At 51.3% G+C, this 27,244-nt stretch overlaps 1 protein-coding gene across 2 annotated transcripts in view; it reads right to left on the bottom strand.

Annotated features, from left to right (window-relative positions):
* LOC102451923 (tyrosine-protein phosphatase non-receptor type substrate 1-like) overlaps positions 1 to 27,244 on the bottom strand; it is a 75,856-nt gene that overhangs the window by 12,056 nt on the left and 36,556 nt on the right. For both annotated transcript variants that reach the window (XM_075940365.2, XM_089781432.1), the window contains 3 exons: positions 8,347 to 8,673; positions 6,508 to 6,825; positions 470 to 781 (listed from right to left, as the gene is read on the bottom strand). In XM_075940365.2, coding sequence (XP_075796480.2) covers positions 470 to 781; positions 6,508 to 6,825; positions 8,347 to 8,673 — 957 coding nt within the window. The remainder of the gene's footprint in view (positions 1 to 469; positions 782 to 6,507; positions 6,826 to 8,346; positions 8,674 to 27,244) is intronic.

Raw genomic sequence — 27,244 nt, 5'->3', positions numbered from 1 at the left:
TGTGTAACCCCTTCCTCTTCACCCTCATCCTAGGGCTGAATTTCTTCCCTCTTCTCCGTTACCACAGGCCACCTGCTGCCTCTCCCTCGAGCTCCATCAAGGAGCTTCTTATTCACCTGGTCCTGGCCAGGAACTGACTCACTCAGGGCCAGCAGCTCCTTTTAACCGAGTCTGTTGTTCTCTGATTGGCTGCTTCCCCGCGGCCCTTCTAGGCAGGTCTGGAGGATCCACCTTCCCTGCTCCTTTTCTAGGAGCTGGTGCACCCATCACACTCACCCATCTTGTCCTTCTAATACCCTGGGATCGACACTGCTACAACAACAACAACGTTCTACGGGTGACACACAGCTGAGATAACACCGTCTCCCCTGCACTGGCCTAGGAGGTGGCCATAGGGTTCCAGTTTCCATGTGAGCCAGTGGGGACCATTCTGACAGAGCTACTCTGCGCAGAGAACGCTGCTACTTACCGCGGATGGTCACTGTGATTTCAGCCCCACGGCCGTATTTACCAAAGTCACATCTGTAGCGCCCAGAATCATTCATCGTGGCTTTTGTCCAGACGAGGGACGCCTGGCCCGCTGAGACGTCGAGAGCTGTCGTGACTGAGCCGGTTTCATTCTTCATCTCTTTCTCACCGTCGTCAGTGCCATGTTTATACCACCTGAGATTCAGTGCGGAGCAGGGGCTCTCGGGAGCCCTGAATCTGCATGTTATGGTGAGCTGCTTCCCCTCCTCTGCATTAACTGTGGTAGGGGTTTGATTCACCAGCAGGGCAAGAGCTGCAGAGAGAGGAAGACACATGAGGGACTTCACCTTGGTGCAGAAACATGTTAATCAGCTGCAATATTTATTTAAAAAGTCAGCTTCTCATTCCAACATTTCATGTCCATTTGTAAAGTTTAGCCATAGAAATATCCCCTGTAGGTGTAAAGAAGTTGATGTTCTTCTTTTGTATCCATAACAAGGTTCTGTTTCTTGGAAACTACTCTGGCTATTGACAAAAAGCAAGAAAGTTACAGCTGCCTAAACATTTTCTTCAAACCTCTCTTCATATAAAGCCCTTCAGTACAAGTTTTAGGCAGGGCTCTGCTAAATTGGAGACAAAATGCTCAACACACCCTGCAAAAGTTTTCTGGCCATCAGCTGGGATGACACTTCCTCTTCTGAGTGGCACAATGAGTAAGTCTGACCTCTTTGCTGTCTTGTGTTCTAGTTCCACTGGAGATTTCATTTGTCCCTGCGGAAAGTATATCTGAACTTTCAGGGTCATATGTGCTTTAAAGAGAACAATAGGGATTTAATGCGTGGCAGCCACCAAATTGGAACCACAGAGAAGCACACTGGGCATGGTTAGTATTAATGGAGTAGTATTAATGCGGCTGAAGCTCATTTTCACTTTTCAGAATCATAGAATAATAGGACTGGAAGGGACCTCGAGAAGTCATCGAGTCCAGCCCCCCGCCCTCAAGTCAGGACCAAGCTCCGTCTACACCATCCCTGACAGATGTCTATCTAACCTGTTCTTAAATATCTCCAGAGAGGGAGATTCCACCACCTCCCTTGGCAAATTATTCCAATATTTGACCACCCTGACAGTTAGGAATTTTTTCCTAATGTCCAATCTAAACCTCCCTTGCTGCACTTTAAGCCCATTACTCCTTGTCCTGTCCTCAGAAACCAAGAGGAACAAATTTTCTCCTTCCTCCTTGTGACACCCTTTTAGATATTTTAAAACCGCTATCATGTCCCCCTTAATCTTCTTTTTTCCAAACTAAACAAGCCCAGTTCATGAAGCCTGGCTTCATAGGTCATGTTCTCTAGACCTTTAATCATTCTTGTTGCTCTCCTCTATACCCTTTCCAATTTCTCCACATCTTTCTTGAAATGTGAGCCCAGAACTGGACACAGTACTCCAGCTGAGGCCTAACTAGTGCAGAGTAGAGCGGCAGAATGACTTCACGAGTTTTGCTTACAACACACCTGTTGATACAACCTAGAATCATATTTGCTTTTTTTGCAACAGCGTCACACTGTTGACTCATATTCAACTTGTGGTCCACTATGACCCCTAGATACCTTTCCGCCATGCTCCTTCCTAGACAGTCGCTTCCCATCTTGTATGTATGGAACTGATTGTTCCTTCCTAAGTGGAGCATTTTGCATTTCTCTTTATTAAACTTCATCCTGTTTACCTCTGACCATTTCTCTAACTTGCTAAGGTCATTTTGAATTATGTCCCTATCCTCCAAAGAAGTTGCAACCCCACCCAGTTTGGTATCATCTGCAAACTTAATAAGTGTACTCTCTAGCCCAATATCTACATCATTGATGAAGATATTGAACAGTACGGGTCCCAAAACAGACCCTTGCGGAACTCCACTTGTTTTCCCTTTCCTGCAGGATTTAGCACCGTTAACAACAACTCTCTGACTATGGTTATCCAGCCAATTATGCACCCACTTTATCGTGGCCCTATCTAAATTATATTTGCCTAGTTTATCAATAAGAATATCATGCAAGACCATATCAAATGCCTTACTAAAGTCTAGGTATATGACATCCACCGCTTCTCCCTTATCCACAAGGCTCGTTATCCTATCAAAGAAAGCTATCAGATTAGTTTGGCATGACTTGTTCTTCAGAAACCCATGCTGGCTATTCCCTATCATTTTATTACCTTCCAAGTGTTTGCATATGATTTCCTTAATTACCTGCTCCATTATCTTCCCTGGGACAGACGTTAAACTGACCGGTCTGTAGTTTCCTGGGTTGTTCTTATTCCCCTTTTTATAGATGGGCACAATATTTGCCCTTTTCCAGTCTTCTGGAATCTCCCCTGTCTGCCATGATTTTTCAAAGATCATAGCTAAAGGCTCAGATACCTCCTCTATCAGCTCCTTGAGTATCCTGGGATGCATTTCATCAGGACCTGGTGACTTGCTGACATCTAACTTTCCTAAGTGATTTTTAACTTGGACCATTCCAGAGTATCAGAGACTAAGGTTGATGGTTTGGCTTCAAACTCCACAAGCAAAACTTCTGTTTAGGTGCATTAGAATCTTTGGGAAAGATGAATGTGGATGAAATGGAAACACATTTCTCTCTCCTCCCCACCTAACAAGAAAAAGACCTCAGCTGGGCAGAGTCTTTAGTCTGAAATGGAGTCTAATTGCAGAAAGAGTCCACACAATTAACAGAGAAGGGCAACATACAATTAACCTCTGGAACCTACCGAGTCAGGATATAATTCAAAGGATTCACAAAGGACTAGATCAGTGGAGCAACAGTAAACAAAATGTCCCATTTTGGCCCTTGTTTACTGTTGCTCATAATTCTGCTGGTTTCCATCTGCATCGTTTTTTTCTTACCGAAGTGACAAGCACCTAAAGCACGGCCATACGACATGAGGTGGGTGCCTATTGACTGCGAGAGCTGGGCGCTCCCTCTCCATTCAAAGCGCTGCTACGGTTCAATCGGTACATCCTGCAATTTCTAGGTACGCAAGCGCAATTAGCAAAACTTCCCTATCCCAAGAGACCATCTTGCCTAGGACAGTCTTGCAGCCCACTGAGATGAAGAGGCCACTCATGCAGCCCACTCACTAGCCCAGGTTGCCCATGGCTGGACTATACACGTGCACTACAATTTCAGCTAGCATGGCAGTTATACCGCTAGGGGGATATTATTAGAGCCACCCGTTCTAAATCTTCAGGCTGAAATCTGCTCTCTAGCAGGAGCCAGGAAAACATTTCTCTCCATGATTTAGTATTTCAGATAGAGCAGGTGTGTGGGGGGAGGGTTATGCCTGCTCTGAAGAGTCTGGCATTGCACACGGACCTCTGATCACTCTTAGTACAGCATTTCCTGTGTCAGAGAGCTTCCATAGGGAATGTTGAGGTTCCACTGTCTGAAACTTGAGAAACGTATATGAGTGACCATTACCCAGCCTACAGCAGTCCAGGGCCCCTCCTGCAGTGGATACTAAACTAATACGATGACGCTCTCGGTTGCAAATTTGGAAACTAAGGGGGATCCCTTAACCCCACTAATATCACTGGGAGTGTTGCTATTGACCAGCACAGGCCAGCATTCCAATCCGGATCTTCATCACTGCTCCTCAGAGAAACGCTCTCCAGCATAACGCTGAGCAGACCTGCCCTGTCCTTGTCACTGATCCTGAGTCTTTGGAAGGGTTGGATCAGTTCAGGCCAGAAATCCTTGCACTTGATCTGAGCCTGTTCTTCCATAGACGCCCTTCCCACCTTTCCTGCCGTCCAGCAAAATCCACGGTGAGTTCTTTTCAATCTGACTGGCTCTGCTGGGGACTTGGGATCAGCTGCTGACACGGGCTCTCTCTGGAGCAGAGGCGTACGACGTGTTCTGAAAATATCTGCAGACCGGGGTCTTGCAGAGACCATCAGAGTAGCTCATTCCCCGGGGTTGGATGGGGTTCAGGAGAAGGAAAAAGGCTTGGGAAGGGCACAACCATCCTTAAAGGAACGTGGGGAACTGGGGAAAGGAGAGATGAGGAGGAAAAAGCGACAGAAGACAGGTGTGGGTGAATGGGGTGTGTGCGGATCCACATGGGAGGAGGGGCTTAGAAGGGGGGGTGTAACTGAACCCATCCCAAGAGACTAGCAAAGAGCTGCGTGTTGGAGAGAGGGAAGAAGGAAGAGGAGTAAACCTGTGATATTTCAACACAGAAAAGGAAAACCTCCAGCTGGCCCACGCCAGCTGACTTGGACTCTTGGCTCAGGGTGACGGGCTGGTTCATTGCTGTGTCTGTCCGGGCTCAGACTGGAGCCCAGGCCCTAGGTCCCGAGAAATGGGAGGGCACCGAGGAGAAACAATAAGCCACACAGACTGAAGGCAACCTCCTAAAGGTTCAGATCAGTTTGGAGGATAATCAGCTAAACATCCAGAATGTGAAAGAACAGGCCAAATCTTTCAAGCGTTGTCCATCCCATCTCATGCCCTCTCAAATGGAGACGCAAGCTACCAGAGCATTGCCTAGGGTTATGGAGATGCTCTTAGAGAAATGTGTGGATTCCTATGGAATCCATTTGGATGTGGGTGAGAGGGAAACTTGAGCTCAACATTGTTACTGAGGAGCATTAGTGTATGAGCGGGTGACTGGCAGGGCACAAACTAAAATTGGCCGACATTGAAACATGCTCAAGGAGCGTTACTGAGTCTTCCGGGAGCAGGGGATGGGGTCTCTGGGGCATTGCCCACTAACAGGGGCTGCAGTAGAAGGGAAGTGACAAAGGAACCAAGATTCGAACCAAGATCCCTCTGTTTTTAGAGTGACAGACACTTTGTCCTCAGACCAATGTGTCAGGAAACACACTTGAATTCACATCTGCAAACAAGTCTTCTCACTTCTGTTCATGCATTAAAACGGCCACCCGCCGGCATTTCCAGCTGTGACTCTGACCTGCCACAGCTGCCCACGTGTGGGGTTTTTTCAGCTGTCAATCTACGCTCCAGGGTGAGGCCTGACCCTTCTGACACATGGCTATCGGCTGGGGTCTGATTCGCCGTCAGCCTAGTACCGTCTGCGGGAGAGTCGCAGTGGCCAAGGCTGACGCGGCTGGGGACGTGTTACGATGAATGTCTCCCCCTCCAGTGTTCCGGCCTGGCCACGCCCCGGCCCCTGGTTCCCACAGTTCCCAGTGCGGCGTCCCTTAGCTCCACTCACAGCTGTGAGCTGCCCGGCAGGGTTCTCTGTGTCTGGCCAGGGACCAGCAAACCCCCATGTGCACTCTGAGTGCCCCTGCAACGTGCATCCTTCGCTCAACAGCTCCACACATGGGTGGCCCATGAGCCCCCTTTGGGGAGGCTCCCCCACAGCCCCGCCCCTTATGCCAAAGGCTCCTCCCCCGGCCATTGCAGCCCTGAGTGTTCCCCCTTCTCTCCCCATGGCCAGAGGGGCCCCAGAGCCGCCCTGGCTGCCCAGCCAGACTCAGCACTCGGCAGCCCCATTGGCATCCTACTGGTCGCCCCCCACACCAGTCTGCTGGCCTCTGGCTGGCGCAGAGCTGAGCTCCCACCAGCTTCGGCACCAGCCCGGGGCAGGCCAGGGAGTGGCTTAGCCCCCCCCATCGATTTAGACCCGCTGCCCAGGAAGCAGCTCCAGGCTTCCCCCTCCCCCCAAACGGGACATGAACTGGCTGAATTCCAGAGCCCAGGGGCACACGCAGGCTTTGACTGTGCCAGTGGGTGTGCGTGCAGCATGGACAAGCACACGGCTAGAGAGCAGCCTGCGACCAAGTGAGACACCTGGCTGGAAAAGACCTAAATGGGCCCAGTGACCCCATGTGCCTGTGGTAAGGGGGGACAATCTTGCCAGGAGCTTAGTGCTTCTGGGAGGCATTGAGCATCCTCAGCTCCCTCTGACGGTGGAACTGGAGGCTCAGTGCACCCCTCGGGACCGGGAGCCCCTGCACTCACTCACCCACATTGCCTCGCCCTCGCAGGGCAGGGGGGAGGTTCTAGCTCTTACTCTGGATGGTCACGTGGGTCCCTGCTCCAGTCCCAGAGAGATTCCTCGCTGTGCTCCCCACCTCGCACACGTAGCGCCCTGTGTCAGACGACTTCATGTTCTTCAGAGTGAGTGAGGCAAGGCCACTTTCCAAACGCAGAGCTGTGAGCACATCGCTCCCATTCACCAGCTCCTTCTGCGGCCCCTCGGCCTGGTACCATCGCACATACATGGTGCTGAGACTAGTGACGTTCTGGAACGTACAGTGCATGGTGAGCTCTGAGCCTTCTACAGCACAGACACTGCCCGGGGTTTGAGTCACCGTCAGGTCGGTCATTTCTGCAGAAAGAGAATCACAGAGGAAGGCGCCTTCATTCAGAAATCCGTCAACGGGAGCAGATGTATCCAATGGATCTCTCCAATCCTGCCACTAGTGCCCTTTGCAAACCTGCCTGGTGTAATCTCCCCGGCTTGCTAAGGGTATAAACTGATCTTCTGTCACGTGCTCCCATACAGAGCAGTATCAGGCATGTTGACACTGTTCTGCTTCGTGTAGTGCAGGGGTGGGGAACCGTAGGCCCAGGGGCCAGATGCCGTCCCCGACTTGCCTGGATCCAGCCCTCAGGGCTCCCTCCAACCCCTGCTGCCTCCCACCCCACTGATTTTTCTGCGGGTCAGCGGCCCCAGACCAATCAAAGGTTCCCCCAGCTATACCCCTCCGGTAACTCCAGATGCTTCGGTCTACAGAAATCCCCTCTGACAAGGACTTTGTACCTCAACCTTGGGTACCAGGAGTTAAAGTTCTCCACATCCTTCCCTGTTGGGCCTGCTCTAGTCTCTAGAGGGCACTAGAAAATGGCCTGATCCCTCAAACTGCTGACAGGCCACTGGGGCATCAGCCATGAGCTTTAGGTTTTGCCAGTCAAGGGCGGAGTGTCGGGAGAGCAGGGTGGCGGATGCCGTGGGCACTGGGACGCAGCTTGCTTTTCTTCCCGGTCCCCTGAAGATAAGGGAGTGAGGGGAAAGTCCTTGGATTCTGTGATTCACACCTCTTCCCCCTCCCTTCACTGGCCAGGAGTGAGAGGCAGGCCCAGAATCCAAGTACTTTCCACTCGCTCCCTTACTGTCAGGGGAACGGCAAGGAAAAGCAAACCGAGTTATATCAACTGCCCCCTTCTCCACATCCTCATCTGTCCCTGACAGCACGTCCTAACGACACCTAGGAGCCTAAACCAGCCAATGGGAGCTGCAGGGGCGGTGCTTGTGGGTGCAGGCGGCGTGTGGAGAAGCCCTCTTCCCCTCCCCCAAAGGGCGCACAGACACCAGCAGCCTGCCCCTTTCTGAGCACCCGCTGGGCCACCAGCCGGGAGATGCCTGTGTGAGCCCCTCCCAGAAACAGACAGCCCTTTGCACCCCCTCCTGCACCCAACCCCCATGCCACGGGTCAGAACCCCCTCCTGCAGCCAACCCCCATGTACCCAACCCCTATGCCATGGATCAGAACCCCTTCCTGCACCCTTCCTCCTGCTCCCAGCTTCATCCCAGACCCTGCACTTCTTCCATTAATACAGCAGAAATGTCTGGCCCGGGATGATTTACCAAAGTTCATGGTACCCCTGCTGTAAGGCCTTAGCCAGTTGGAAACCTGCCCTCACATCCCAACTTGAAGCAGTTTCTTGATTAGATAGAGCTTGACCCTGGATTTCTTGTGCAGCCAAAACTCCCACAGAAATCCCTGGGATGCAGAACTGGGACCATTTTGCAAACCACAGAATTTACCTCCATTCTCTGGAACCAGGCCCGTGTCCTGAGCTCCCCTGAAAGGGTTTGTAGACCAGGCAGGGAAATGCGGGTACTTACCATCAATGGTCACTTTGGTTCCATTCCCAGGAAATAGCCCCTTTCTGGTTCCAGCCCAGCATACGTAGGTTCCAGAATCAGAGACATCGGCTTTCTTCACAGTGAGGGAAAAAATCATCTTTTCTTTATCTGCCAGTATGATTTGATTGGTTCCATTGGACACCTGTTCAGATGCATTATTTCTGGTTTTATTCCATGCACCAAACCATGTGATTGGAGGGTTGATGTTGAGTGCACACCTGATGGTGAACTCTGACCCTCCCACTGCATGGATATACGGGGGTGTCTGATTCACCACAAGGACAGACGTGGAGCTTCGACTGGCTCCTGCAACACAAAGTTCAGAGTCACTGTTGGAAATTATTGCAAGAGGAAGAAGGATGAAATCAGGCAGAATGGTTTGCCAATGAGCCACTGCCAAAGGTTTCCGTGTCAGACTCCTAGACCCCGAGGGCTGACAGAGACCTCAGCAGGTCATCGAGTCCAGCCCCCGGGGCGGACGCTCAGGAAGGGGCAGGCTGCTGGTGGCTGTGTGCCCTTTGGGGGAGGGGGCGAGCGCGTCTCCATGTGCTGCCTGCACCCACAAGCAAGCGTCTCTGAAAGGAAACCAAGTGCACGCGCACGAACTCTGCTGAATGTCCTGACATGAGCAGTGAGTGGGGAGGGCTCAGACTGGCCAACTGGAACAGGCCTGCCCTAGGGACACCGTCAGCCAGCCTGCCACCCTGGCTCCAGCCAGCCACACCAGCTGCACTCGGGCCACGTCTACACTACGAGATCAGGTGGAATTTATTACAGTCCATGTTTTAGCACCTGATTCTGTGAAGTCGAAGGTGCACGTCCCCGCTGTCTGCAGGAACCAGACATAGTTCGAAGCAGCACATCCCCAGGAGGGTATCTACCGTTGACAGTGCCTGCGCCCCTTTGCATTCTGGGTTATGCTCCCAGTGCACTCTGGGACCAACACTGCAGCAGCTGGTTCTGGGCCCATAATACGCTCATCTACCCCTTCCCCCCCCCCCCCCCCCCCCCGTTGTTTCACAGCAAGGGCAAGCAGTCTTTTCACACTCTTTTTCCCCTTGGTTATCCATGCAGACAGCACAGCCGCGTGAGCATGGAACCATCCAACATCAGAGTGTTCTGGTAATGATACTAACGAGGCCTGACGTCCTGTCGGCCAAAATGCACCCACACAAGTACCATGGGGCAGGAAGGGGGAGGTGTCTGAAGGCTGGGCATGGGAGGCGGGGGGACACACACATGACCTACCCTTTAAATCATCCCTCCCCCCCAAACAGACACACACACATACACACAAGGAATCCATTTTGAGGCACTTGGAAGAGAGGAAAGTGATTAGGAATAGTCAGCATGGATTCACAAAGGGCAAGTTGTGCCTGACCAATCTGATTAACTTCTATGATGAGGTAACTGGCTCTGTGGACGTGGGAAAGTCAGTGGATGTGATATACCTTGACCTTAGCACAACTAAGAAGTAGCACAGCTACTTCTTCAGATGACGTGTGCCCACGAAAGCTCATGATCCCATCAACATGTTTTGTTAGTCTTTAAAGTGCTGCCAGAGCATTTGTTGTTTGTTGAGTAAGGACCCAATTTGTTGATGAAGTGAAGGATGCCAAGTACTATTCCATAATAGTCAATTCAACACCAGATGTGAGTCATGTAGACCAATTAACATTAATTTTAAGATATGTGACCGGCAATGGTAAAGTTGTAGAGAGATTTCTTTGCTTTGTCCCACTAAAATCCCACACGTCTGAATGTCTAGAGACAATGGTTTTGGAACTCATTGAAAATTTAGGTTTGGACATCAAAAACTGTTGTGCACAGAGCTTTGATAATTCTGCAAATATGTCAGGAAAATATTCAGGTCTACAGGCAAGACTGAACCATTCAAATCCCTCTGCTTTATTTATACTGTGAATAAATTTAAGCCATTCCTTAAATTTAATCTGCAATGCTGCAGCCACATCTTGCGAGGGAGCTACACTTTTTTTTTTTACTTCGTTCAAAACACGCAAGCCTTTTTTTCAGTTTCCACACTTTGGTGGAATGTGCCACAGTCACTCTTGGCGCAGGCAAATGGAAAACATTTGACAGACAAAAGAATTTGTGACACCAGGTGATCTGCTTGTGCAGATGTAGTTTTAACTTTGAAAATGAACTATGATATTATAAAGAGAACTTTATTAGGCATAGCCACATCAAATTCTAAAAAAACACATGCAAAAACTGATGCAAAATCCTTACCAGAAAAGTTTGAAAAGTATGATATTGCTATTTTTACTATTTTGTGGAACCGTTTACTTCAAAGCATTGATGCTATCTGCAAATCAATGTAAAAAGTTGCTACCAATTTATTGAATGTTACACAATTGTTAGCCTCAGTTACAAGTTTTGTCATGAAATTTTAGAATGACTATAGGTCAGTGGAAGTAGAGGCACGAACATTAACAGAAAATATAGGTTCGTCTGCTATACCTGATGAGAAGCATAAAAAATACAGAAAGCTATTTTTTGATGAAACTGGAAACAATGAAGTCAGTTAAAAAGGGAAAGAGATCATTGTTGTGACCGTCAATGTTATTTGTGACACAGTAATAGTGCAACCGCAGAGTAGAGGTGAATCTCTAAAGAAAACTGATGATTTATTTTGCATGTATGGTGTGAAGATGCTAAAAACCACTACAGTGAGAAAATATGCAAATTCTACCAAGAGGAGGACATAGACACAAAACTTTTTGAAGATGTAGTGAAACATTTCATTCATTTTATAGCAAACTGTGAGGTCTGTGCTTCAAGATCACCAGGTCATTTCTATAGACTTGTACGTGGCAGTTTGCAGGCAACCCTTCCAAATGTAGAAACCATTCTGAAAATATTTTTAACAATACTTGTCACAAAGGCTTGTAGTGAACGTTCTTTTTCTGTACTGCAACTAGTTAAAAATTATTTGTGAAATACGAGTCAGAAACATTTGACAAGTTCAGCAATATTGACAGGTGAAAGTGCCTTTAGAGAATATTACTCACAATGACCTAATAGATGATTTTGTAAAGAAAAAGTGTAGAAAGACAGCTATCTGGATAAATATATTTTTTAAATTGAATACGTTTTATAAGAGGAAGTTAACATTTATGTTTCCATTCATGCATCTCTATACATTTTATTTTCATACATTTTTTTCACATTAGCTTAATGCAAATACAAACTTTCATCTAGATCAGAATTTCTCAAGCTGTGCTCTGACAACTGCATTCAGGTGGATTGAGGAAAATTTATTATAATTTTTTTTGTAAAGCACTCTTATCCAAAGCACTTTACAATAAAACTTTAAAAATGAGTGGTCCTGTAGCACTTCAGTAGGTTGTACCCACGAAAGCTCATGATAGTAATATCCAGGGCTCGACAAATTATGGAAAACCCTACTCGCCAGACAAAAAGGGACTTGCCACCCTCCCCCCGGCAAAAGTGTTTTTTTAATGGCATAAATTCCTATTAAGAATAAGAACAGTAATTACTAACAAGTTATTAATAAATATCACCCAAGTTATTAATAAATATGGGTATGTCTACACTACAGCACTAATTCGAACTAACTTAGTTCGAATTAGTTAATTCGAACTAAGCTAATTCGAACTAACGCATCCAGACTAAAAAACTAGTTCGAATTAGCGTTTTCCTAATTCGAACTAGCATGTCCACACACAGTGGGCCCTGAACCGGGATTAAGGATGGCCGGAAGCAGTGCCGGCAGGGCATCAGATGAGGACTTAGAGCGTGGAGCTGCTGGCTCAGGCTAGCCAAGGGCTGCGCTTAAAGGGACCCGACCCCCACCCCGGACACACAGTTCTAAGGGGTGCCCCGCTTGCAAAGAAGTTCTGGCTTGGAGTGCCCTGAGTGCCCACACTGGGCACATCACACCACTCGGCCATCAGCCCGGCTGCACTTGCCGCAGGCTGCCATCTGGGGAGAGGGAGTAATTGGGGGGCTGCAGGAGAGCTTCCACCCCCAGAAGCCCGCAGAGCCAGCCCAGTCCTCCCCATCGGGGGCTCGTACCCCATTCCTCCCTCACCTCCTTCCACTTACCCTTCCCTAGCCCCCCTTCTTATTGATGTACAAAATAAAGATAACGTTTCTTCCAACATTGACTCTGTCTTTATTGAACAAAACTGGGGGAGACTGGGAAAAGGAGGTGGGAGAGGGGAAGAGAAAGGCTGGGAGAGGGGAGGGCAACTAACATGATCAGGGGTTGGGAACAGGTCCCAGATGAAGAAAGGCTACAGAGACTGGGACTGTTCAGCTTAGAAAAGAGGAGACGGAGGGGAGACAGGATAGAGGTCTCTAAAAGCAGGGGTTGGGTGGAGAGGGTGCAGTCAGAAAAGTTCTTCCTGAGTTCCCATAAAGAAGGACTAGAGGACACCAAAGGAAAGGAATGGGTAGCAGGCTTCAAACTAGTAATAGAAAGTTGTTCTTCTTGACAAAGCAAATAGTTAACCTGTGGAACTCCTTGCTGCAGGAGGCTGTGAAGGCTACAACTAGAACAGAGTTTAAAGAGAAGTTAGATCAAGTCATGGAGGTTGGGTCCATGGAGTGGTATTAGCCAGGGGGTAGGAGTGGTGTCCCTGCCCAAGGTTTGTGGAAGGCTGGAGAGGGATGGCACAAGACAAATGGCTTGGTCACTGTCTTCGGTCCATCCCCTCCACGGTCCCTAGGGTTGGCCGCTGTCGGCAGACAGGCTACTGAGCTAGATGGACCTTTGGTCTGACCCAGTACGGCCATTGTAAGCTCAGGGCTCAGGGTCGGGGGTCTCAGTGGACCCCCTTGATTTTCATGCACACCTGCTCCTGGGTGTCCAGGCTGGCAGCTCTCCTGCCCAAGACGGCCACTTTCCTGTGCCTAGTGCGGAGGTCGTGGACGAGGTCCACGATTTCTGCACTGGACCAGGTGGGTGCCCGCCTCTTGCGGTCCTGGGCAAGCTCCCGGGAGCCGCCAGCCTGGTCCCGGGAAGAGGCGGAGGGCTGGGGTCATCGGGTGGCTGGCTTGAGCCGTGCCAGGTGCAGGGTCTGCTGGCTGGGTGCTGGCAGGCTTGCACTTGGCACGGGCACCGTAGCCAGCCCGTGGCCCTTTAAGGGGTCCAGGTCTGGGAGGGGGGCATACGAGTTTCCCTGGTGTTGGCCAGAGTGACCACCAGGGCAAGCTGGGGAGGGCTAGCCTCCCACTAGTTCGAATTAAGGGGCTACACAGCCCTTAATTCGAACTAGTAAGTTCGAACTAGGCTTAGTCCTCATAAAATGAGGTTTACCTAGTTCAACCTAAGCACTCCGCTAATTCGAATTAAGTTCGAACTAGCGGAGCGCTAGTGTAGCGCCTATCAAAGTTAATTCGAACTAACGTCCGTTAGTTCGAATTAACTTTGTAGTGTAGATATACCCTATCTTATAAACCTCGACCTTTTCCCTCTGCTGCCATGTCTCCCCTTGCTCCATCAGCTCCCCTGGTGCCTGCTGCCCCCCAACCCCTCACTCTCCTCTGCTGTCCTGACTCCTGCCCTTCTCACTGGCCACAGCCTTCCTGAGACCTGCCCCCCTCCATCAGCCCTTCTCTCCCCCCTGTGCCCACTCCTCCAGTAGCCCCACTCTGATCATGTGAGCTACCCCTCCTCATCCCCTCTCCTAACACCTCCCTCTACACACCTGCCCTGCCTCTTTCCTCTGGTGCTGGTCCCTGCCCTGCAGGTGTCTGCCCCTCTGCTTCACCCCCAGAATCCCCTGGCACCTGCACCCTCCTGGTGCCTCCCACTTCCCTCACTGCCCTTCCCCCTTTGCCCTCTTTTTCCCTGATACTCACCCCCTCACCACCCTCTGCCACCATTCCCCTCATGCCCCTGTGCCCTCACACATGCCTTGCTGCATCCCCACCATCCTCATGCCCACCCCTTCTTTCAAGCCTTCTCCCAGCACCTCCCCCCTCTAGCCCCCAGTGCCCTTCCCCTCTCCTCTCCCAGCATCACCCTGTCCCCCCTCCCACTGACACCTCCCCTCCTGCCCTTTTCCTCATTGTCTGCACTTGGCCTCCTGGGATTTGTCTCTTCTGCACCCCTGTCCCTTGGTGCCTCCCCCTCTCTTCTTCTTCTTCTCTTCCTGACCTCCTCCCCTCCCCTCCCCTCCCCTCCCCTCAGCACAAGCCCCTTCCCCATATTTTTTTCCTCCCCTGCCCTCAGCCCAGCAAAGCCCTTTCCCCTCTCCAGGGCCAGCTCTAGGTTTTTTACTGCCCCAAGCAAAACATTTTTTGGCCGCCCCCTTTTTTTGTCTTTTACACGTTTGCATTTTGCAATGGGGTTTTTTGTTTGTTTTCATTTTTGTCCCGGCATTTTAGCCCTATAAACAGCAAATAGCATTTTCATTTGTTTTTTCCAGAAAGGCAAAGGCACTTCAAGTGAACTCCCCCTTTCACTCGCTGCTGGGTCACAGCAGCCTTTTCCCTGCCCTGTCCAGCCCCTCCCTATGGACAAGCACCCCTCACTCCCGACCCACAGGGGAGCAGGGTGCAGGGTCAGCACAGAGCCAGAGGGGTGAAGGGAACAGTGGGGGGGCGTAAAGGGGTGGCACGGGGAACAGGAGGCACAGAACCAGAGGGACGCAGGGATCGGGGGGAGCAGGGTGCGTTGGAGACGCAGGGAACAGGACGTGGGGAACGGGAGGGGCAGAGGGATCGGGGTCTAGGGGCAGTGCAGGGAACGGGCAGCACAGAGCTGGGGGGCAGGGATAGGAGCAGGGTGCAGGGGTGCAAGGGCGGCGCAAAGCCAGAGAGTCGCAGGGAAGAGGGAGAGCGGAGGGTCCGGGGTGCAGGGGAGCAGGGGAATGTGCGATGCGGAGACAAAGGGGCACGGGTGGGCGCAGGGAGCCAGGTGGTTGACAGGGAGTGGTCTCTCGCCAGCAAGGGGGCTGTGACAGGACTGGAGCCGGTGGGGTGGGGTATGGCCCGGCTGCGCCACAGCCAGCTCCCGGGGACACGTGGCCACAGCTGAGCTGCCGCGGCCCTTTAAAATGGGCGGGGCCATGTCACGCCAGCATCCCGCCTTCTCCTGGCGCTGAGAATCACCACACTCTCCCCTCCCCGGCGGCGCTCTGCTCCTCCGCCGGCTGGCGGATCGGATGGAGCCGCGCCGCCTGTAGTACGGGCTTTGGCCAGCCCGCCCCTGCACTTGCCAGCTGGTAAAATCTACTCGCCATGGGTGAGCAGGCAAATGTATTTGCTGAGCCCTGCTAGTATCTATCTATATATATTCGTCTCTGGGTGCATCTACACTGCAGGGCAAAAGTCAAATTAAGCTATGTCAATTGCACAGCTGAAGTCAAAATAGCTTAATTCAGCTTTTGGCGCTGTCTACTCAGCAGGAAGTTGAAGGAAGAACACTGCTCCTTCAACTTCCCTTACTCCTTGTGAAATGAGGGCTACAGGAGTCAGAGTAAGAAGTCTTCCAGCTCGACATTGTTTTGAATTAATGACCTGCTGTCTAGACGTGCACTATGTTATTTTGAAATGTCAGTTATTCTGAAATAATGCTGCTCTATAGACATACCCTAAGGTGCTACAGGACCACTCATTTTTAAAGTTTTTTTTTAAGTTACAGGCTAACATGGCTACTGCTCTGGCACTTTACAATAGTTAGCTAGTGGTTCAAACAATATTTGGAAAGTTCATTAAGTGGCCCACCGAGACCCTCAGCAATTTTAAGTGGCCTGTGAAAAATAAGTTACACTACACAAACCACCTTCTTTACTTTCATTTACTTCTTATTTCTTATATATGCGAGGAGGATGAAGAAAAAAGACTGAAAAATGGCAGGGGTAGGAAGAAAGAATGTTCTTTTCCTTGGCCGGGTCCCCAGCGGGGCCCAAAAATGAAGCTGAGCATAGAACCCTCTAACTCTAAATCCACCACTGCCCCCATCACAGGGAGCTTGGGAATGGGAGGAAATCCTATTGAATGGGGACTGCACAAAAAGACTTATTCAGAACCCAGATAGTTTCCCTCAGAAGAGGAACATTCAGACATCACCTGTCCCAGGGTACCCAATACTGCACAAGGCAGAAATACGCAGATAAGCGAAGGCCCCATTTTGCAGAATAAACCTCATTCCACAATAATTAACCTTTGACTTGCTTTGTCTCTTAAAACAGATTTGTCAGCTGAAAATGCATTATGTACTCTGCAATTTTAGATGGCATTCAGATGTTTCTAGAATATTTCTTGTATCAGATTGTATCATATGTCCTGCCCAACAAAGCAATAGCAAAAACCCAGTTCCCAGCATTCCAGCTGCTTGGATTTAAAGAGACATGGTCACCTTCAAATCTGGTCAATGGGCAACTGATACAATTAACATATTTTTGGAAATTACCATCTAAGTCCCATTCCCCTCCGCCACCATCCCACCCTCCACCACCATCCCACTTCCGATCAATTCTGGGGGTTATAGTCACATTAGCTTACTTTTAAAAAATGGTCTCTTGCTTATTCTGAGTGAAAGAGTCATGCAAATCACAAGGCCGTGATCCTGAAATCACGTCATACACACAGACCCTTGAGCCTATGCAAATTTGAAACTGATCTACCCAAGCAAGGGAAACCACGATACTGACTGTGCACAACTTGTTTCAATGCATTGACGCCACCAACTTTAAAAACAAAGACAACGAAACATTTTTTCTCTCTTTGTTCTTTTTTCTCTTTTGTTCTCTTCAGCATCTGAGGAAGTGAGTTCTAGCTTCCAAAGCATATACTGTAATAACCCCAGTATATAGTTAGACTTTAAAGTGCCACCGGACTCCTTGTTGGTTTTGCTGCAACAGACTCTGAGAACGATACGTGTTTATCTCTAATCTCGCTCATTTACATCACTGGTGACGCACTACAGACAATCCAACAGCTCTCATACAAAGACATGCACTTTTTTTCTTCATGGTGGAGTCCTAAATGGACCAAGAAATTGGGGACCTTGGGGCGGCTCAAGAGTCTAATTCTGCACTCTGTGTAAACAAAGGCAAAAGCCCCGAAGCCAAATAAACCAGGAGCCTTATTGGCTCCGACCGTTCACTCTGCCGGTCCCCCTATGCTATTGGGGTCACCCACTTACAGAGCTGCTGTGTGTCTCCTGGGAGAAAGGGTTTTCTTGTTGGGTTTCTTCCAGAAGCTTTTCCAGTGCCAGCCAGGGAGACTCCTCACCCTCACCCAGCCATGAAAACACATCGCGCAAAGGGGAAACTCACCCATACACGGACAAAGGAGACAGAGCAGAGGCAGCAAGACGTTTGCCAGCTGGAAGCTCATGTTGGCTTATCTGACGCAGTCTTTCCTTGAGGCTAATTCTGCAGCAGCCACACAGTACACAGGGTCTTCTATGTGCCACGGGTTGACTCTCAGGTTTCCTGTCTCTCTCTCTCTCTCTCTCTCTCCAAAAACGTTCACTTATTGAGCCTGGGTCATCATTGAAAACTTAAGAGCCCTCTGCTGCTGCTACTGTTGAGATCGCAGATCGCGCTGTCTCTCTGCTCCCCCCTTTTCTCAAAGTTACTTCCCCTTTCCTCTCACACATTTCCTCTTGTGCTGGTTTCTTGCTGCCTCCTAGGATTTTCATGGTTGGCTTTCTATTTACCATCAGGTTTTGTCTGCAGTTTCATGCTTGGTCATGTACTGTCAGAGAGACAGTCAAAACCAATCTGAGGAGAAGGCGGGAGCACAGGGGAAGGGAAGAGATGAGTGATGCTTGGCAGAGGGGATGAGCAGTAAGAGGAAAGGAAGGGCTGTGAGGATTTTGTTGGAAGATGGGATTTGGTGTCAGGCTGGATTGGAGCGAGAAAGTTGGATCAGAGTTGAAAGTAAATCCTACAACTGGAACTGGAGAGACAGGAAATGGGTGGAGGCGTGTTGACCCTAACTGGAGTAGACAACCAGAGGGGAGGATTTCAGGCCACTGTGAGTTTGAGGTGTGGTAGGACATCCAGAGAGAGGACGAGAGGTTGAGGCGTGAGAACGTGAGGGAGGAGAGGTTGAATTGCAGTGCACAAGTAGCAGTGGAGGCTCGGGAACAGAGAGGGTCACACAAGGACTGAGGATTGTGAGAAAAGAGAAGGGGACTGTGGCCAGAGGTGGCAGAGAAAGGAGCAAGAGCAGATACTGAAGGTGGTGCTGAGGGAAGGGGAGAGGGAGAAACGGGAAAGCACAGAAGAGCTGAAGACAGAGGAATAGCCAGTACCAAAGGGCACAGCTAGAGCGAAGGCAGTGAGAGAGAGAGGCCTTTGGATTTGACCACGAGACGTTCACTGAACTCCCAGGAGCAGTTCCAGTGAGCGGGAAGGGCTGGAGCAGACTGTGGCCAGTCCAATAGCGCGGTGCAGAAGAGGCCAAGGCAGTGGGTGTGAGCGGCATGGTGAGGGAGCTGGGTAAAAGGAGAGGGAAGCGACGAGGCAGTCCTTGGAGAGGGGACAGGGTCAAGTGAGGCTTTTCTGAGGGAACCGGTGGCTGTTGTAAGGGGGTGGAAAGGTTTGGTAGAAGGCACATCATCGAGAGGGTGAGGGAGAGGGAAGCCGTGAGAGAAGAAGCTCGTGAAGTCAGCGGGGAAGGGAAAAGGGCAATGGGCCAAGAGGAGGACTCAGGAAAAGATGGACAATCTCCTGGTTAAAGAAGCAAATGGAGGAATGGGAGGAACCGGAGGCAAGCTCAGGAGGATTGTAGAGAGACAAGGAAAGGTCCCACCAGAGACCCTCCATGTTCTCCTTGGGAAGCTGGTGACACCATGGTGGGAGAGAGCAGGGTGCAAGTGGCATGAAGGAAGAATCCCAAACTGAGCTAGAGCCTCCGGATTTAAAAGCAAGGAGGCTACTGGCAGGGTGTTTTCCATGACAGGACCAGGACCCACTCCCTTGGCACAAAATAACCCAGATGTGTGGCCCTTCCGGGCATGGGCCAAAGCCCCTCACGTTCCCCAGGCATGGGGGGGGGGAGGAAAAGAGGGGCATGCGTGTGCTGTGTAACTTCTATCCCGTCCCGGGCAGGGGCTGGTCATTTCAGCTGGACTGTTTAGTGCCTGTCAAAAGTGACGAAGGATCAGCTGAGAGGCGCTGTCCGAGGATACTGAGAGAGTTGGCAAATCTCATTGCAGAGCCTTCGGCCATTTTCTTTGAAAACTCATGGAGATCGGGGAGGTCCCGTATAACCAGAAAAAAGCAAATTCAATGCCCGTGTTTAAAAAGGGGAAGAAGGTGAATCCAGGGAACTACAGACCAGTCAGCCTTACCTCAGTCCCTGGCAAAATCATAATAGAGATGTAGCTGTGTCCGTCTGGTCTGGCTGAAACAAAAAATAGGACTATGCAGCACTTTGAAGACTAACAAGATGGTTTATTAGGTGATGAGCTTTCATGGGCCAGACCCACTTCCTCAGATCAAATTGTGCAAGAAAATTGGCACGACCATAAATACCAAAGGATACAATCAGAATTCTGACCCACGAAAGCTCATCACCTAATAAACCATCTTGTTAGTCTTTAAAGTGCTGCATAGTCCTGTTTTTTGTTTCTGGAAAAATCATGGAGGGGATCCTCAAGGAATCCATTTTGAAACACTTGGAAGAGGGGAAAGTGATCAGGAACAATGAACATGGATTCACCAAGGGCAAGAAATGACTGACCAACCTGATTAGCTTCTATGACAAAGTAACTGGCTCTGTGGACATGGGGAAGTCAGTGGATGTGATGTACCTTGACTTTAGCAAAGCTTTTGATATGGTCTCCCACAATATTCTTGCCAGCCGGTGAAGGAAGTATGGATTCTAGTGGAGTGCCCCAAGGATCAGTTCTAGGGCCGGTTTTGTTCAACATCTTTATTAATGACCTGGATAAGGGGATGGTTTGCACCCTCAGCAAGTTTGCAGATGACACTAAGGTAGGGGAAGAGATCAATACGTTGGAGGGTAGAGATAGAGTCCAGACTGACCTAAACAAATTGGAGGTTTGGGCCAAAAGAAATCTGATGAGGTTCACAAAGGACAAGGGCAGAGTCCTGCACTTGGGACAGAAGAATCCCAAACACTGTTGCAGGCTGGAGACCGACTGGCTAAGTAGCAGTTTGGCAGAAAAGGACCCGGAGAGTCCAGTGGATGAGAAGCTGGATATGAGCCAACTGTGTGCCCTTGTAGCCAAGAAGACTAATGGCATATTAGGGCACATTAGTAGGAGCATGGCCAGTGGAATTAGAGAAGTGATTATTCCCTTCATTCGGCTTTGGTGAGGCCACACCTGGAGCACTGCGTCCAGTTTTGGGTCCCCCACTATAGAAAGGATGTGGATGCAAACAAAGAGATTAGGGGGCTGGAGCACATGACCTATGAGGAGAGGCTGAGGGATTTGGGTTTGTTTAATCTGCAGAAGAGAAGGGGGAGGGGGATTTGATAGCAGCCTGCAACTTCCTGAAGGGAGGTTCCAAAGAGGATGGAGAGAGACTGTTATCAGTAGTGGCAGACAGCAGAACAAGGAACAATGGTCTCATATTACAGCGGGGAAGGTCTAAGTTGGATATTAGGAAAAACTATTTCACCAGGAGGTTGGGTAAGCGCTGGGATGGGTTACTTAGGGAGGTGGAATCTCCATCCCTAGAGGTGTTTAAGTCCCGTCTGGACAAAGCCCTGGCTGGGATGATTTAATTGGGCAGTGGCAGGAGCTGAGGCCGCATAGTGGTGGCAGGAGCTGGGGCCAGAGCTGGCTTACACATCTAGCTGCCCCCCCCACACACACACCCAAATGTGAAATGGTGCCTCTGGTGTGTGGGGCAAGTGTCCTCACAAGATGAAGTTCAGGGTGGCTGAAGATTTGCAAGACCCAGAGAATGCTCCAGCAGGGTAGGTGGATGCTGAGGTGGGGCAAGGGGAGCAGGCGGCTCACGTGTGCAGGGAGGAGAGCCAGGAAAGGAAAGTGATGCAAGGGGCAGGTGAGGAGGGGCTGGGGGAGGAGATGAAAAGCCACCTTCTCCCTTGCAGCAGCTGGCAGTGGGCTGAGTCGGGAGTGACACTGAGAACCAAGCGGCATTGGACTGTCTCTTCCAGGCTGCCATGGCAACGCCCAAGGTGACAGGACGATGGCACAACAGGACCGTCCCTGTGCTAGGCCAGCAAGTCGCCTTGTGATGGGTCTTGGTCTCTCCTCGATGGCAGCATGGCTCTCTCCAGCCCATCACGTCAGGGCCTGACTAAGCTGGGCCTTCGGGCCCCAGTCACCAAGAAAGACAGGCCGAGCTGCGGGGGCCTGCGTCCGTGAGCTTCCCTAGGAGGAGACTTGTGCTGAGTGCATGGCTGCTTCTCAGACAGCCCTCCTGGCGCGCCACCAGCTGGGCTTGTTCTTGCCTCCCCAGCCTGGGCATGCTCGCCTGCTCTCTCTGTCCCTCACACACCCTCACCCAGGCCTATTTTTACATTTCCTGCCGTCTGCCACCTGAGGGAGATGCAAATCCATCTTCCCTCCAGCTGGCCAATCAAGAAATCCAGTCAGCTCCTCCTACCTGAGGAAGGAAATGTGAAAGCAAATGAGTGTCTCCTTTTCCTCCCTCCCCCCTCCCTGGCTGAACTGCCCTTGGTTTTAATGCCTGACTATCGAATTTGGAGGCTCCGAGGCATGAAAATGTTGGCCAGTCTCCTTCCTTGCTTTTTAAGAGCGTGGGGTTACAACCAGCGTTTCCTGTAAGGTGTGTGCTTGTGCAACTGCTCAGGAGAGTTTCCAATGCTTCCCAGCTGATTAGCAGAGGGCCCACTGTTTCTACTGGTGGTGCACATCCGCGCATGCACATAAAATGTATCCCCTGCATGCATTGAAAAGATTAGAGGGAACATTGGTTACAACAGAGCATGTGGGGGCCTCATTCCAATTACTCCCCCATACATATTCCCCCTGCAATTTGTTCTCTATTTCCAACTTGCAGAAGAGACCATGGGAAGCAAAACATAAGTTAGAGCAACCATGAGGCTGCTCTAATTGGCAGGTCACACGAGAGCCACAGGATACAGGGACTGCCAAGGTTGCTTAAATGTTGCCTAACTTGAGCCTCTGCCCCAGCACAGGCCCTAAGAATCGGTGAGAGCCTTGTAGTCCACAGCAACTCCCAAGGGATGTTACTCCTGCTTCAGCCTGGACAGCAACCGGGGAAACCTTCCGCCCTGGTGTAACCTGGTGCAACTCTACTGAAGACGCATCGTGTGCTCACTTACAGCAGGGCCAATTGTGGACAAGGAGCACACCGTGCCTTGGAGGCTACTTTTTGCAACAGCAGCCAAATGAATGCAACAGCATCATCCCCTTTTTTTATCTGCCCAGCACTAAACTGAGAACTGGCTTTGATCAGAAAACCCAGCACGTGCCTTTCGGCTACAAGCTCCTCTGAAATGTTACCTCCCCTTTCACGTTGAGCCCTAAACATCTTAGCGCTTGAAATAACCTGAGCGCGGGAGAGACAGGCATGAAAAGGCAGCCAGGAGTAGAAGGCACAAAGCAAGCAGCCAGTGAGACTTCCCTTTGCCTGCTAACCCCCGTTACCAGCATTGTTTACTAAGCTCCAGTCAATGACCCTTGTGTGTGTGCACAGAAGACAACAGGACTGCGGCACAAGTGGCATGGGGACTGTCATGAATAGGATCTGCTGAGGAGAGTCTGACTTACCCGGAGAGTGAGGAAATGGTTAAGCAACTCTGGAGATGCACTTGTGGGAGGGGGCTTCGGGCATTCAGCCAATGAAATGCCAGGTAGGAACTTCAAAAGGCCAGAGGGTGTGGGTTTTTTTGTGTCTCTTCCTTTGTTTTTAGATCAGAGCAGTTATTCCCCAGGTAGCAGGAGAGAAGGGCTCTCCCAGGAATGGACTCCTTGAACTGTGTAAGTAGGGAAAAGTTTAGATCGTCCCTCGGGTTTTACTGTTTTCCTTGTTTGGGGGGTTGGAAATCATGTCTGAGCTGGTCAATTGTTTTTCTCATCTGTAACTAAGGTTTACAGCCCAAGGATTCTCCCTTGGTTTATTTCACTCCATCACTTTAACACCCCGCCATTTAGTCATTTACTATGCTTGCAACAATAGTCTTGTTTTGATAATAAAAGTGTTTTCTTGTTGTTTTGAGTAACTGGTGTTGGTTGATTTCTGTGTCCTTACACCGAGGTGACTCAGGGTATGTCTACACTACCCCGCTAGTTCGAACTAGCGGGGTAATGTAGGCATACCGCAATTGCAAATGAAGCCCGGGATTTGAATTTCCCGGGCTTCATTTGCATAAGCGGGGCACCGCCATTTTTAAATCCCCGCTCGTTCGAACCCCGTGCCACGCGGCTACACGCGGCACGAACTAGGTAGTTTGAACTAGACTTCCTAGTTCGAACTACCGTTACTCCTCATTCCACGAGGAGTAACGGTAGTTCAGACTAGGAAGCCTAGTTCGAACTACCTAGTTCGTGCCGCGTGGCTACACGCGGTACAGGGTTCGAACGAGCGGGGATTTAAAAATGGCGGCGCCCCGCTTATGCAAATGAAGCCCGGGAAATTCAAATCCCGGGCTTCATTTGCAATTGCGGTATGCCTACATTACCCCGCTAGTTCGAACCCTAAGTTACCTGGGAGGAGCAGAGTCCCATTCCTCTCTGCAGATTACCTCTGTTTCTCTTCCCAACTCCAAGCAAAATGGAGGTTGCGGGTAGGGGGAGAGTTTTGCCTCAGGGAGGGGATTCCAAGAGATCTCTTCCCTGGGAAAGGGCTTTTTTTATTATTTACACTTGGAGGGGGCAGCGACCAATTGTCTTTCTTTTGGGTCCCAGGGAAACTGGGACCAGATAAGTTTGTCTCTGAGAGTTACAGAGACAGGCTCTTACGGAGTTTATTCTGCTAGCCGGCCCCCATAGCCACACTCAAAGTGCCAGGTTTGGGAATTAGCCATGACTGGGACCATATGTGAACCTGCTGGCCCTTTAGTGCTGCCAATGAGGTGGAAGGAGCAAAAAGCCCAGCTTGATCCTCAGAGTCCAGACACAGTTTACAAGACTTTCTGCAGCTGGAGGCCAATGGAGCGACGGGCCCCGCAGGGCGGGAGAGCGGCTGGTGTCAGTCGACCTGCGGGGCCGTGGAATGGGAATGGGCTGCTGTGCTGGAGACAGGCCAGACGTGGGCAGCAGAGGCTCAGCAATGGCAAACGAACTGCTACTGGGCAAAGTTAGGAAAAGCCGCCTCTGCCCATGTTGGGAATGAACCATCAGCACAGGGAAGAGCCCGACCCCTCAGAGTGTGCCCACTGGTTTTTTCCAGCCCCTGGCAGCTGCCTTCATTTGCTGAGGTGTCCTGTGTTTGGAGCAGCTCAGGGAACCCGCAGCTCCTCAGCAGGGTACACCGGCCGACATGTACCCCGCATCCGGCCCCTCTCCTGAGGGGATAAGTGCAGCCCGGCCCTGGTGCAATCGTGCGGCTCCGTCGTTTGCTAGGCCCCATGAGGAGAGCTCCCCCGCAGAATCGCTTGCTATCAGGGCCCTGCAGCCAGCCAGCACGCCTATCTAGGTTGGCCACTTGCCTCTCCATCCAAACTGTGCTGTCCACAGGGGGATAAACTCAGGGCTACTCTAGGGATGGGGAGGGGTGTGCAAAACGGGAGAGGCATGCAAATATAGCCCCGCCCATCGTGACGTACACAAGGCCTCCCCGACAACCACACGCCCCGGAATGTTTCCGGAGCCTCCTTGGATGCTGGGATCACTCCAAGCACTTTTCCCTTTCTGAGAGCAGCAAACAGCCCAGGCCCTCTGCATGGCTCCATGAACAACCAGAGCAGCGGCGCTGGAACAATACTGGGACTGCGCTTGCTGAGCTGCACCCCCGCCCTAAGCCCCGTCTGTGCCCCTCACAGCTGGGACCCTGGGCCAGTGGCCGAGCCCCTGGGTGAAGGGCATTGGGTAAGCAGGAACGCCCCCCCCCACAATCCCAATGCAGGTCCGGCTGCAGAGCAGAATGCCAGGCAGGCAGCTGGGAGCTCCGCATGTGGGCCTGGCAAGCAGGATTCTGGGTCTGGCAGTCAAACAGGATGCAGGGCCCGCAGTGAAATCTCCGGACAGCAGCCAGGACGTCGGGCACAAAACCGGGGATGCTGCAGCAGCTCCAGCACCCCGTTTCCCGCACCTGTGACCCAAAGCACTTCAGCACTAGCACCCGAGAATCAGGCTCAGAGCCCCAGCCTGGTGCTGAGATGTTAGCACATGTATCTGTTAGCTGGACTCAACCTGGCTTCCTGGGCACGTGTGGGCCGCAATCCCATCCATTACCAACCCTCGCTCATCCTGTCGGCCTCCCGCCATAGAGATCAACAGGGTCCGCTTGGTCTGTGCTGCGCACCCTAGCCAGCTCACGCTGCCCTGGCATATCGCCCTGCTTATGGGGCATGTGTGGTGGGGGTCTTTTCTCTAGGGTTACCAGATGGGTTTCTAAAAAATACCGGACACACGTGATTACAGAACGGGATGGGGGGACTGGCCGGGAGGGGTCAGAAGGAGTGGGGCTGACTGGGAGAGATTGGGGGGGACCAGCTGGCGGGAAGCAGGGCTGGCCAGGAGGGGGTTAGGGGGAGTGGGACTGGCCAGGGGATATCGGGGGGGGGGACCGGTCAGGGGAAAGAAGGGCTAGTTGGGAAAGGGTTGGGATGAGTGGGGCTGGCCAGGGGAGAACCGGCTGGCGGGGAGCAGGGCTGACCCGGGCACATGCAAATCCTGGGGTGCTGCCTGTCCTGTGCACAGTCCCAGCAGGGGACACGGGTAAGTTTGGCCCCAGGGATTCCATCCCGCCCCGGCCCTGCCCCTCTCCTCTCTACTGCGTAGCTGTGTACTGCCTGGCTGGTAGACGTGCTCACACAGCGTGAATGTGTCTACCGGCCAGGCAGTACGCAACTAGGTACTGATACTCCTGATAATAAAATGTACTTACTTAGAAAATACCAGACATTGCTATGTCCGGTATTTTCTCAATTTGTTTCCTGGACAGAAAGCTCAAATACTGGACTGTCCAGTTCAAAATCGGACACCTGGCCACCCTAACTGGGGCCGGGGTGGCTGGGTTTAGCCGAGACGCTGAGGAGGGAGAGGAGTTTCTACAATCCCTGCTGACAGGCAGGGCCTCTTTCCGGGGAGCTGGGGGGAAGAGGGTGGGCTGCCGGGCTGTGTCCTCCTGCGTAAGCACTGCCTGGAGAAGCTCAGCTGTCCCCCGGCCCACGGGACGACAGTCTGGCCTAAAGTACAGGGCGCTGGCCTGGGAGTCAGGAGACGCCGTGTCTTGTCCCAGCTTTGCCTGTGGCCTGGGCAGCCTGTAACCCCACAAAGCAGCTATTCAGATGGCAAACATCCCACCACTGCCCAATGAATTCTGGGGCTGTCAAACATCTCCTTCCCCCCAAGTGTGTGTGTGTGGGGGGGGAGGTTGGTTCCATCAGTTGTGTTTGAATTGAATTCTGCCAGCAGCAGGCAGGGGTTCTATGGACACAGAAATACACTCAGAGGATTTTATGGCTCCCCTCAGGCCCATGGAATATTCAGGGATCCTGGAGCCTGCTACCCTACAGCTGTGGTTGTACACCTGGGGGTTCCCCCTGCTCCGCTGAACTCCTGACCCTCCAAACCTCTACGCAGCCTCCTGGAGAGAAATGGCAGCCCCTCCGTTGTGCGGAGACATATGGGGTGCCAAGGGGTGCAGTAGAGGGGCAGGGAGGGAAATCTGCGGGACAGACCTATCAGGAAAATGGCCCGGCCGTTGCAGTGCAGTCACATGTGGGGAGGACACATCCCCGGCCCTGTCTAAAAATTGCGCTAAACTCTGAGGCA

Source organism: Pelodiscus sinensis, chromosome 12, assembly GCF_052426305.1.
Source record: "Pelodiscus sinensis isolate ZL-2025 chromosome 12, ASM5242630v1, whole genome shotgun sequence".
NCBI lineage: Eukaryota > Metazoa > Chordata > Testudines > Trionychidae > Pelodiscus > Pelodiscus sinensis.
This window is presented reverse-complemented; position numbering and strand designations above follow the sequence as displayed.